We start from the raw sequence: 12,822 nt of genomic DNA on the forward strand, positions 1-12,822 counted from the left end.
CCTACACAACCCGCTTTATCGGGCTTATGCCCAAACCAGAAATAGCCTTGTCCCTAAAGCTATGATAAGGAAATGGAGGCCTAAGTACAAGTTTATGCTTCCAAGATATGAGTGAAGGAACTGGCCTCTGCCTCCTCTTGAACCGTAATTTGAGCATGTGTTAAAACTGGTCAGTACATAATTGAAATGGAAAAACTGAATTCTTTATTGATGCGGCTTTACAATTCTGCAAGGACAAAATTGTTAGACGTGTTACAAGAATACCCACTCCAAGAATTTGAGAGTTTGGCATCTCCCTTCCCAATAATCACTCAGTAATTTCCTGTCATTCCTTTTCCTAATTTCCTACTTCTATTTTCCCCATAACTGCACTAAAGCAGTTATTGCACTGACTTACAACCTAAACTGACACAATAAACTGCTTACATAAAAAAATAATTGCCATACAAAGTCAGTTCTCACTTAAAATTCTAACTCTTGACCCTCCTCTTATAATAGTTAGTTATACGAGGCCTAACAATACTCCCTCCCAAATGAGCCACCTTGTCCTCAAGGTGAAAAGAAGAGAATTTCTCAATAATGATCTCAACAAGTTCCTATGTTGCTTCAAAATCTAGTAGGTCCTTCCACTAAATCAATACTTCTGCTACGCCATTGGAAGTGTTGCGGACATCTTGTATAGCAGCTGGAGTTACTTGCAATTCTAGTTCCTCTAAAAGCATAGGTGGCAAAGGTTGAGAGGTCGTTGGAGAAGAGATGGCCTTCTTAAGTAGGGACACATGAAACACTGGATGTATCTTCCTCTCTAGTGGAAAAGCTAACTCAAACACAAATGCTTCAATCTGCTTTGAAATCTGATATGGTCCATAAAATGAGGATTTAATTTCTCATTTCTCTTCTTAGCCAGGGATCACAATCTATAGGGCTGTAATTTCAAATAAACCCAATCTCCAACCACTAGTGAAATAGGACATCTGGATTGATCATTGTACTTTTTCATCTGATTCTGAGTTGTGGTCAAATTGCTTTTTAGATCATGCAACATTCAGTCCTTATCCTGTGTCATGATGTTAACTTCTTCAACAGCCGAAGGAATAGTAGTCCCTTTAAAGAGATGAGGTAGGTCTCAACCATATAGTGCCATAAAGGAGGTTAATTTTAGATAGTTGTGATAATTGGTATTAAACAAAAATTATGCCCAACTTAGCCACTTTGGCCATTGTTTGGGCTTAGTTCTTGTGAGGCATCTCAAGTATGTTTCCAAACACCTATTGACTACTTCGATTTGTCCATCTGTTTAAGGATGGTAAGCAGAGCTAAATTTGACTTTCGTACCCGCCATTTTGAACAACTCTGACCAAAAATGGTTCTAGAAAATCTTATCTCTGTCAGACACAATAGTAGAGGGGAAGCCGTGTAACTTTACTACCTCTTGAAGGAAAATTTTAGCAACATCTTTTGCAGTGAAAGGATGGCTAAGTGCTAGAAAATGAGCATATTTAGTCAATTTGTCCACTACTACTAGAATGACATTTTTACCTTGAACCTTAGGTAATCCTTCAATGAAATCCAGATATATCAGCCAAAACTTGATTGAGTATAGGTAGTGGTTGAAGAAGACCTGCAAGAGACAAAGTTTGATACTTGTTCAGTTGACACACCTCACAATTGGTCATATGTTGTTGGATATCTTTTCTCATGCCTTCCCAATACATAACCTCAAAAATTCTTTTACAGGTTCTGATAAAGCCAGAGTGTCCCCTCACTGCTGAGTTGTGAAATTCTTGTAGCAAAATGGGAATCCTTGAAGATCCTTTTGGTAGCACCAATCTCCTCTTATAGAGCAACTTTTTATTTTGAAATGTTTAGCCTGGATAAGCATTAAGATCTTGGATTAGATCATGTATCAACTTTGTAACTTAGGATCTCGATAAGTTTGTAACTCCCAATCTTCCACTTCTTCAAAGTGAACTGAAGACAAAGCTGCAAATATCATCTTTCTAGAAAGTGTGTCATTCACACCATTTTCTTTTCCATGCCTATAATGGATTTCAAAGTCCAGTCCCATGAGTTTTGAAGTCCACCTGAAATAGCCCATTATTCGTTCTGTTATAAATTTTAGGCTTTTCTAATATGTGATGATGATGAAATGCCTTCAGCAGGTAATGTCTCCACTTTTGAACAGCCATCACAATAGCCATCATCTCTTTTTCATAAATTGACTTAGATTGTGCTCTGTTTGATAGAGTTTGGCTAAGAAAAGCCACTGGTCTCCCTTCCTGCAATAAAATCGCACCCAAGCCCTTGTTAGATGCATCAGTTTCTATGGTAAAGGTTTAAAAAAAAATCTGGAACAGTGAGAGTTGGTAATTGTGCCACCAATCTCTTCAGTTGTTCCAAGGCAGTATGGGCTTCATTATTCCATTGGAAGTTGTCTTTCTTCAAAAGTTGGGTCAAGGGTCTAACTATCTTGCCATAATCTTTGACAAATCTTCTATAATACCCTATCAGCCCCAAAAATCCTCTTAAGGCCTTGATGTCCTTGGGTGTGGACCAATCTAACATACCTTCATCCTTTTTTGGACCTGCTGCAACTCCACCTGCTAAAATAATATGACCCAAATACTCTAAATGAGTCTGCCCAAAAGTGCATTTTTCTTGTTGGCAAATAACTTATTCTCTTTCAACAAAGCTAGGACAACCCTTAAATGCCTTTGGTGCTCCTGTTCATCTGTACAGTAAACCAAGATGTCATCGAAGAAAACCAACACAAACATTCTCAAGTACTGCCTTAACACTACATTCATAAAGGATTGAAAATTAGAAGGGGCATTCGTAAGTCCAAAAGGCATGACAATAAACTCATAATGCCCTTTATGAGTTCTAAAGGTTGTTTTTGGAATGTCTGCTTCACGCATCCTAATTTGATGATACCCAGATTTCAGGTCCAATTTTGAAAAGATCAATGCTCCTCCCAATTCATCAAGTATCTTATTCAAAACCCTGCAATCTCCACAAAAGCGACACCCGCCATCTTTTTTTTTCACTAAAATGATTGGGCTAGAGTAGGGGCTCACACTTAGTCTAATTATTCCAGAATTTAACATATCATCTACTATTCTTTCTATTTCATTTTTTTGATAGTGAGGGTACCTATAAGGCCGTATATTGGGAATATTGGCACCTTTCTTCAAGATAATAGCATGGTCTTGCCTTCTAGTAGGGGGTAGCCCTTGAGGTTCTTGAAAAACATCATCATATTCTTCTAAAATAGCTGTTGTTCATTCTAGATTTTCATCTGTAACTTCAGTTTCAACTTGTAGTTGATGGTATTCCACTAAGAATCCTTGGCCTTGATCATTTAACGCTTTCAAAAGGGATTTTAGAGATGCTACAGCTCTAGTTAAATCAGGGTCCCCTTTCAAAGTGTGATAACCATTTACAATAGGAATTCTAAGTGTCAGCTCACGGAAATTGGCTCTAATTTCTCCCAGGCCAGCCAACCATTCCATCCCCAACACTACATCCACTCCTCCAAGATCAAAGGCATAAAAATTTTGTTGCACTTTGAGCCCTTGCATCACCAATTTAAATTGAGGACACACTCCTTCACAATCAAGTTTTCTCCCATCTCCTATTTCCACCGTGTATATGGAGGTTGCAAACATTTGCAAATTATGTTCCTTCACAAAAGTGGCTGAAATGAAATCATGTGAAGCTCCACAATCTACAAGGACCATAACATGTTCCACGCCAATCATTCCCCATAGCTTAATGGTTTTCTTCAAAGTAAGACCAGCAATGCTACACATAGACAATTGGAGGTCTTTCAATTTCCCCTCCACTTCCACCAAATTAGGTTCCTGCGAATCACATTTCTCATCTTTCTAACCCAAAACCAGCACGCGCAATTGCTTGTAAACACACACAGGGCCTGGACTAAACCTCTCATCACAGGGAAAACATAATCCCCTCCATGATTTCTCTTGCATTTCAGCCTCGGTTAACCTTCTAAACCCTCTGCCTCTGACAGTTCCAACACGCTTTGCAACTGTTGAATAAGAGAAAATGAGAGAGACATATGGTGAAACCGTGTGTCTGAACTACACAACGGAGTCTGTTTTATATAGGCTCAAGGAAATAAATACAAAAATAAATATGGGAGATATTATCCCTATTTACATGATATGTAATAAATATAAATATATTTTCAATACTCCCCCTCAAGCTGGAGCATATAAATCATATGCACCAAGCTTGTTACATATATAACTGATTCGAGGACCTCTCAGAGACTTAGTGAATACATCTGCCAATTGATCATTGGAATTAACAAAACTAGTGGTGATGTCGCCTGATTCGATCTTCTCCCTTACAAAGTGACAATCTATCTCAATATGCTTGGTCCTCTCATGAAAAACTGGATTAGAGGCAATGTGCAATGCTGCTTGATTATCACATATTAATGTCATTTGTGTTGCCTCTTCAAATTGAAGCTCTTTCAGTAACTGTTTCAACCAAATGAGCTCACAGGTCACTAATGCCATAGCCCTGTATTCAGCTTCAGCGCTAGATCTTGCAACTACACTTTGTTTCTTACTCTTCCAAGATATTAAGTTTCCTCCAACAAGTACACAATACCCAGAAGTGGATCGCCTATCAATGGGTGAGCCTGCCCAATCGGCATCTGAATAACCAACTATCTGAGTATGTCCTCTGTTTTCATAAATTAGACCTTTTCCTGGAGCACCTTTAATGTATTTCAAGATTCGTATCACAGCATCCCAGTGTTCTTGACAAGGAGAATTTAAGAATTGACTTACCACACTGACTGCAAAAGAAATGTCTGGACGGGTGACTGTGAGGTAGTTTAATTTACCAACCAATCTTCTGTATCTCCCTGAATCTAAAAATGGCTCCCCATGATTAGGTAGAAGTTTGACGTTTGGATCCATAGGAGTGTCAACCGGTTTGGCATTCAACAAACCTGTCTCTTCAAGAATATCCATAGCATATTTTCTTTGTGAAATTACTAAGCCGTCCTTAGATTGGGCTACCTCAATACCCAAGAAGTAGCGGAGCTTGCCAAGATCTTTAGTTTGAAACTGATGAGATAAATGTTGTTTCAATTGGAGTATGCCCTGTTGATCACTACCAGTTATGACAATATCATCTACATAGACAATCAAGTAAATGCACCCTTGGGTTGAGTGACGATAAAAAAGAGAATGATCAGCTTCACTTCGAATCATGCCAAATTGTTGCACTACTGTGCTAAATCTACCAAACCAAGCTCGAGGAGACTGTTTAAGACCATAGAGAGACCTCTGAAGTCGACAAACCATGGTAGAGGACTCCCCCTGAGCAACAAACCCAGGTGGTTGCTCCATATACACTTCTTCTTCAAGGTCACCATGCAAAAAAGCATTTTTAATGTCAAGTTGATGTAGAGACCAATGTCTGATGGCTGCAATAGAGAGGAGTAGTCTAACAGAGGCCATCTTAGCCACAGGGGAGAAAGTATCACTGTAATCGAGGCCAAAAACTTGAGTGTACCCTTTTGCTACCAAACGAGCTTTAAAACGATCAATCTTACCATCAGGACCAACTTTCACCGTATAAAGCCAACGACATCCTACTAAAGACTTTCCCGACGGTAAAGGAACCAATTCCCATGTACCACTACTCTGAAGTGCACACATCTCGTCAATCATTGCTTGTCTCCACTCTGGGTGAGATAAAGCTTCACCTGGAGATTTAGGAATAGAAACAGAAGACAGGGAAGACAAACAAGTATAATGCAAAGGAGAAAGACGATGGTAACTCAAGCCAATGTAATGAGGGGATGGGTTACGAGTAGGACGTATACCTTTACGAATAGCAATAGGAATATCAAGGGTCGGATCCGATAAAGAAGGAGGTGGCGGTGAAGGAGCGTTTGGAGTGACCTCGGTATCAAGAACAGGTGTAGGGACATGTACAACCGATGGTGGTTGACGACGATGATATGTCTGAAGAGGTTGTACAGTTGGAGGATCAACAAGAGGAGTCTCAAGTGGGACAGTGGGAGGGGCCACAGGAGGTGTCTCAGGTGGGGCATACGTAATAGGCTCTAATGGTAAAAGAGAAGGTGAAATAGACTTTGGTAGGTCCAGAGGAATAGTTGCAGACAAAGGATCAGGAAGCGACTCATAGTATGTAACAGACTCAAAAAATGTGACATCAGCCGATATGAGATATCGTCGAAGAGTAGGAGAATAACAACGATAACCTTTTTGGGACCGATGATAACCCAGAAAGACACATTTTAATGATCGAGCTGAAAGTTTGTCAAGACCAGGAGTGAGATTGTGGACAAAACATGTAGATCCGAAGACCCGAGGAGGAAGTGAGTGAAGAGGGGTACCAGGAAAGAGGATCGAGTGAGGGACTTTGTTATCAAGAGCAGACGAAGGCATGCGATTTATAAGATAGCACGCCGTTAGAACAGCATCGCCCCAAAAGCGAGATGGTACATTACCATGAAGAAGGAGAGTACGAGTGGTTTCAATAAGGTGCCGATTTTTGCGTTCGGCTACCCCATTTTGTTGAGGTGTATGAGCACAAGATGTTTGATGAAGAATGCCGTTAGAGGTCATAAAATTTTGAAATTGATGGGACAAATATTCACGGGCATTATCACTGCGCAAAGTGCGAATGGATACACCAAATTGAGTTTTAATTTCCTTATAAAATTGTTCAAAAATAGAAAATAATTCAGACCTATTTTTCATTAAAAATAACCACGTACAACGGGAAAAATCATCGATAAAGGTAACAAAATATCTAGACTCAAGTGTGGAAATAGTACGAGAGGGACCCCAAACATCTGAGTGAACTAAAGCAAATGGGGAGGAAGCTCGTTTATTAGCTCGATCAGTGAAATGACTACGAGTGTGTTTCCCTAATTGACACGACTCACAATTTAAGCTAGATATTTTGGTTAGATTAGGTACTAATTGTTGAAGTTTGGGAAGACTCGGATGACCTAACTGAGCATGTATAGTAAGAGGAGAATATGTGGTAGGGCACGCTGTTGATGGGTTTGAGAGATAATAAAGATCATTAGACTCACATCCGACACCAATTTGTCGTCCTGATATTCGGTCTTGCAAAGTAACATTGCAATTAGTAAATGTGACAACACAGTCATGAGAACGAGTCAATCGACTGATAGAAATTAAATTAAATGGACATCCAGGCACATAAAGGGTACATAAAGGACATATTTAACTAATAGAGTAGGGAGGATTTGGACAGTGCCAATCCCTTGAGACTGTGTTTGGGAACCATTGGCTGAGACTATCCTAGGTAAATAACCAGATGTTGTGAGAGAGGAGAAAAGAGTCTTATTACCAGTAATGTGATCAGATGCACCAGAATCGAGAATCCATGGGCTATGAGAAGGTGAGATGCAAACAGGTGAATTACCACTTTGTGCGGCGGAAACAGCGGAACTCGAGTTCTGACAATACTCTCTCCACCGAAGAAAATCTTCATAAGTAGCCATAATCAATAAGTAGTTACCTAAAACCAGCAGCGAAACAGTGGCGGAAGAATGGTTTTTTTTTTTTCCGATGAACAGTACTGCGCAATGAACAGTGGACTGATTTGCTGGAAAAAAAATGAACGAAAAGCGACAAGGTAAACTGGAATTGAGACACGGTTTACCGAAGAAAAAAAAAATCTCACCGAAGGACAGTGGGTCCCAAGGTAATCACGGTATAGGGTTGTCTCTCTTAATAGGCTCTAGATACCATGTTGAATAAGAGAAAATGAGAGCGACATATGGTGAAACCGTGTGTCTGAACTACACAACGGAGTCTGTTTTATATAGGCTCAAGGCAATAAATACAAAAATAAATATGGGAGATATTATCCCTATTTACATGATATGTAATAAATATAAATATATTTTCAACAGCAACACTTCCTTCCCCTGAAGAACTTCCAACTCCTGACATTGTAGTTTGCGTTTGTTGCTTTACCCATGATTCCCATGTCACCATTCTAGTATTATTGTAAGTTCTCATTATTGGTTTACCCCCATAACTCGTGGAATTGCTTCCCCTTGGTGACTAAATTGTTCTTCTCATCAACTCTCTAAGCAAAGTCCATTAGTTTTGCAAGAGTCTCCATTGGGTGTAATTTTAATTCTGCTTTTATAACTTCCTTAAGTCCATTCAAAAAGATTCCTTTCAAATATGTTGGTTTTGCACATTTGAGTGGGCCAATGTAAAATTCAAACTTCTCTCGATACTCTTGTACTAACCCTATTTGTTTGAGACTTACTAACAATTCAAAAGGGATTTCAACCATAAATGGTTGGAAACGCTTAATCACAGCGGCATAACAATCATCCCAAGTAAGTTGTTGAGAAGAAAATTCCCACCACTGGTACCATGTCAAAGCCTTTCCCTCCATTGCCACCATTACCACTTGCAACTTCTCTGCCCCAAACACTCCTTTCAGATCAAAGTACCTCTCCACCCTAGTCGTCCATCCATACGAATCTTCACCATCAAAGACTGGTATCTCTAATTTCCTCCACCTTTCGATCCTGTTACGTGAGTCTAGGGAATTTTCTGACCGTTCTCCATACAACAAAGTGTGACTCTCATCATAATTTAATGAATATTAGTAAATACAAAGATATAATTTTCCTAAATACTATATTTAGGATATACTAAACCTTGACACATACAATACACTTAGACATAATGACATTCATTTCTAATAGAAATTAAAATATGATCCCCATGGGAAAAGAAAAAATTGTAATTATAAAGAAAGCATATCATAATCCCATATAACCAGGACAGACAAAGGCCAGTATTAATACTCAAAAAATAATAAATAAATAAATAAATAAACAAAACAAAACAAAACATTACATCTGCAGCATCCCAAAGCCGCACAGTTGTATCAAATGAAGACGTTGCCAGCTGAGTTGAATTTGGTCTGAAGCGAACATCAGTAATAATAACAGTGTGTTCCTCTGGTGTGCTCTGTGTTTCCAGTGTCTCTATGTTCCACAGCACAACCTAATGACAAGGGATAGGATAAGCATCTGTATCTGTATCTTTTACACAATAAGGGTCAGTTCATTGACGGGTGAAAATGAGGATGAAAAATTTGTGGATCTGTTTAGAATTTTTAAATAATATTGAAAACTCATCAATGAATACTTCACTCCACTTTTTATCCCCATACCAAACGGATACTAGAAATAAACTTCTGATCCTATTCTCATCTTCAGATAAACCAGCAAAACATTGGCAACACCCAATGATTACAGAATTAAAGCATGAGTTTTATGTAAAATAATGGCACTTATTTTTTACACTGCACAACAAGCTAGCCAGCCACCTTTGGAATAAAATGTTACTGATTATTTAAGAGCATTAGGCGTCTTCCTTTGTTTTATAAAAAGTTCCGGCAGGTTACTTTTAAAAGTTTTAACAATAGGGAGTAGGGAGGCCAATAGTATTTGATGGTATTGAATCTCTGCTATTCTATGGTTCATTTGGTGGGAGCAGAATATGCTGATCTTTAGAGGTGTTCCCTGCCTTTGAATCTACATTGGGTATAGGATTTTGTTTTTAGCTTCAATCTGGTTTTCTGCTCACTTCTTCTTCAAAGGAATCTTTTGTTTTGGATAATTATATTAAGAAATCATAGTAGATAAGGCATTGGTTTTTTATAGTTATCAATGTTTGACAATAGAATAAAGGCCTTTGTAACATAAATAAATGTATTGGTTTTTTCAATTGTTAGTATTAAATAACAATAATAAGTTTGTGTTCAAGCAAGAGGACAGAAGACCAAATGGCTGGTCCTTTAAAATGAATATCCCCATGAAAACTGATCAAATTTTCTATGACATAGCTACTTTTGAAGCCTAGAGACAGTGTAAGTGCAGGAGTAACTTAGACCTATTTCTGCACAATCATCAGAAACTGTGAGATTTCCTAGAAAACTTCCCTCTCATATCAGACAGTAAGCAATATCCTAGATACAGGTTCTAACTTTTCAAGGCATGTATTACAAACTTATCCAAAACATCTATGATTATTTGTCGATCCAAGTAATCTACGTCAGACAATGGCTTTAGTGGAATAAAATCATAGTTTATTTTTCTATAAAGCAAATTTACATGGCTGTTATTTAGGAAGAAAATGGCTTTAGTGGAACGAAATCATAGGATATTGATTGAAATAGTCATCATCAAGATTCTATCAATCTGGTCAATAGGAAAATCTAATCAATTCGATACATTTTTAATCTTGTAAAGATTTTTATATAAAAAAAGATACCAATTTTAGAACTTTAATTTGGAATTCCTTAGCAAATATTTTATTTGTTCTGAAATTGAGTTATATCTATTTGGTTACTCTGCTATCTCCTTTAAAGAAGTAAGTTAAAGAATAAAATTCAATCTACCTTCTTGTCATGTCCAGCACTAGCTAATAATTTCCCATCTGAAGAAAAATGACAGCAAACAACTTTTCCATTGCTTTTGCGTATAGAACTAACTTCACTGAAGGAAAAGCCTGAAAGGAACCAAAACAGTCAACATAAATAATAAAAACTTAGAGACATACGTACATTATTAAATTACCTTTTGAAGAGTCTGGAGCATGCTCAGAAGGGTTCCGTTTCAATGTGCCAAATAAGTCCTTTCCATCACCATCATCCTGTGAGAGAAATGATTCCACATGATCATCTAAGGAGCCAACATCTCCAAAATGCTCCATGTCATCCTGCAACTAAAACAATGTGAATTATCAAACATTAATTATCATCTGTAACTTAAAAACAAGAAGATTCAGCCAATAATAAAGGGAAACAAAATATAAATTTGGAGAATATAGTGCACAAATTTTCCAGTCTCAAATCATTTGTCAAATCAAGAATATTATTGAAAAATTAAGAAAATCAGCAATATATTTAATTTAATGACCCACGTCCTGAGAGGGAATGGTAGCAACAGCATCATGCACAGTAAAAGCTACTACATGGCACAAATATTATAATTTATATCATTCAAGAATCTTTATCATCATCAATAGAGCGTTATCATGTTGTTCTAACAAAATAGCTAGAGCAGGAATATTTTCATTAACAAATCATTTGCTAAAAAATTGAAGGAATTGTCCCCATACCCCTACTTTAATATACAGAGTGGTACTATACCAATTCTTTACATCAAATGTTTTATTTGGAAGCAACATATCTATGAAAAGTACAATAATAATTCCATGGGTAATACAAGTTAGAAAATTTTCAAGTCGATTTACCAGCTGGTTTGTGGAAGATGCAAGACCGCCTGCTCCTTCAGTACCATACATCATCAAACTTTTGGATACACCAGCAACATTCTGCAAGTTACCCGTCATAGCAACTCCATCACCAGGAGTATGAGTTGATGGAGTTGATGGTTGAGAATTAGAAGGGCCAAGTGTATTTCCTGTACCAGTACTATTGGCAGCTCCTGAAGATGTAGGCCCTTTCCTTTTTCGGTTATTCTATAATAATATATAGTATGTAAACAGTCATAAATAATGTGCAAGAGAATCACTCAAATGGAAAGTTCTAGCTTAAATATTATTAGCAAAGGCAAAAATAAAAATATCTATGACTGATATAATTGTAAATAAACATAAAAGAAAGACCTGCGCTAGTTGCTGAGGATGCAAAGGATCCTGTTGTTGGTTGGAGATGGATTGTTGCATCTGTGGCATGTTGATCTGCTTAAAAGATATAAGAAAAATTACATAAAAAAACAGAAGAAATGAAGTGTTTGTTATAATTCTAGAATGGACTCCTAATTCACACTTTGCACTACTAGCCTTATACACTAAATATAATACTGAACCTGTACCCGCACCTGGATCAATTAACCCAAATATCTTACTACTTTACATAATGTCAGAGCCTTCTAACTAATTATTTTTTCTCCTTCTTTTACCTAAATATAATAAACCAAAACCCTAAAAAAAACAAAAACACAACATGACCAAACCTGGTCTGATGCCAAGAGAAGGACACACAGGTGAAGCAGTGTTTGGCAATGAGGGTAGATCACAAAAGCAAAATTAGCATAACACTGTTTCATCATTGTGAGGCCTAATTGTTTCAGATTTCAGAGGTGTTGGAGGCTGGGCAAGACTATCTCTTTGCTAACATGAACAATGTTGTTATAATGAGTGGAACGTGCGTTGACAAATTGATATCTAGGAATGTCTGACAACATTGTGTTTTTGGTGTAGTTTTTTGCAATTTTAATATTTTATGCAAATATTGATGCTTACCTCCCTTTGTCTCACTGGTCTTCTCCCTCTCTGATATCCCTTTTATGAGTTAGTTAAAGGATTAGAAGTTAAGAGTGTTGGGATGTGAATGTGATGTAACAAACGGCAAGGACTAGGGAAATAAAGGGGGTAGAACCCAGTAGTTATGAGAGAGGTTGGACTCCCTAGTTAGCCCTAGAGTGTGTACTTCATTCTTTCCTTCTAACCATATTGATTTAGGGAATTGTTCCTGATAAAAGTCTTTCTTTTCCATTGATTCTTCTTCTAATACCAGTTGAGTCTATCAACTGGTAACATAGCAGTTCTAATCTTGGGGAAATTCATGGCTGAAAGGATGATGGATTTGCACATGGAGGCCATCGAGCACAGGTTGCCAAAAGTTCGATCTTAGATGCGACAATTGAAGGAAGAACTGTTGCATGTTGCAGTCTTCGACGCAACAAAGAGGGTAACTACCACAAAGCAGGAA

At 37.7% G+C, this 12,822-nt stretch overlaps 1 protein-coding gene across 9 annotated transcripts in view; it reads right to left on the bottom strand.

The window, feature by feature from the left end:
• Positions 1-12,822, bottom strand: part of LOC101489083 (transcriptional corepressor LEUNIG_HOMOLOG-like) — a 26,653-nt gene that overhangs the window by 7,203 nt on the left and 6,628 nt on the right. For 4 of the 9 annotated variants that reach the window (XM_027331428.2, XM_027331426.2, XM_012712400.3 and 1 more), the window contains exons 10-14: positions 11,715-11,792; positions 11,340-11,567; positions 10,661-10,808; positions 10,483-10,592; positions 8,934-9,083 (exon numbers count right to left, since the gene is read on the bottom strand). In XM_027331428.2, the coding sequence (XP_027187229.1) occupies positions 8,934-9,083; positions 10,483-10,592; positions 10,661-10,808; positions 11,340-11,567; positions 11,715-11,792 (714 nt within the window). The remainder of the gene's footprint in view (positions 1-8,933; positions 9,084-10,482; positions 10,593-10,660; positions 10,809-11,339; positions 11,568-11,714; positions 11,793-12,822) is intronic. The other 5 variants (XM_027331429.2, XM_012712401.3, XM_027331427.2 and 2 more) reach the window with 3 other exon arrangements.

This window comes from Cicer arietinum, chromosome 4 (assembly GCF_000331145.2).
Source record: "Cicer arietinum cultivar CDC Frontier isolate Library 1 chromosome 4, Cicar.CDCFrontier_v2.0, whole genome shotgun sequence".
Taxonomy (NCBI): Eukaryota; Viridiplantae; Streptophyta; class Magnoliopsida; order Fabales; family Fabaceae; genus Cicer; species Cicer arietinum.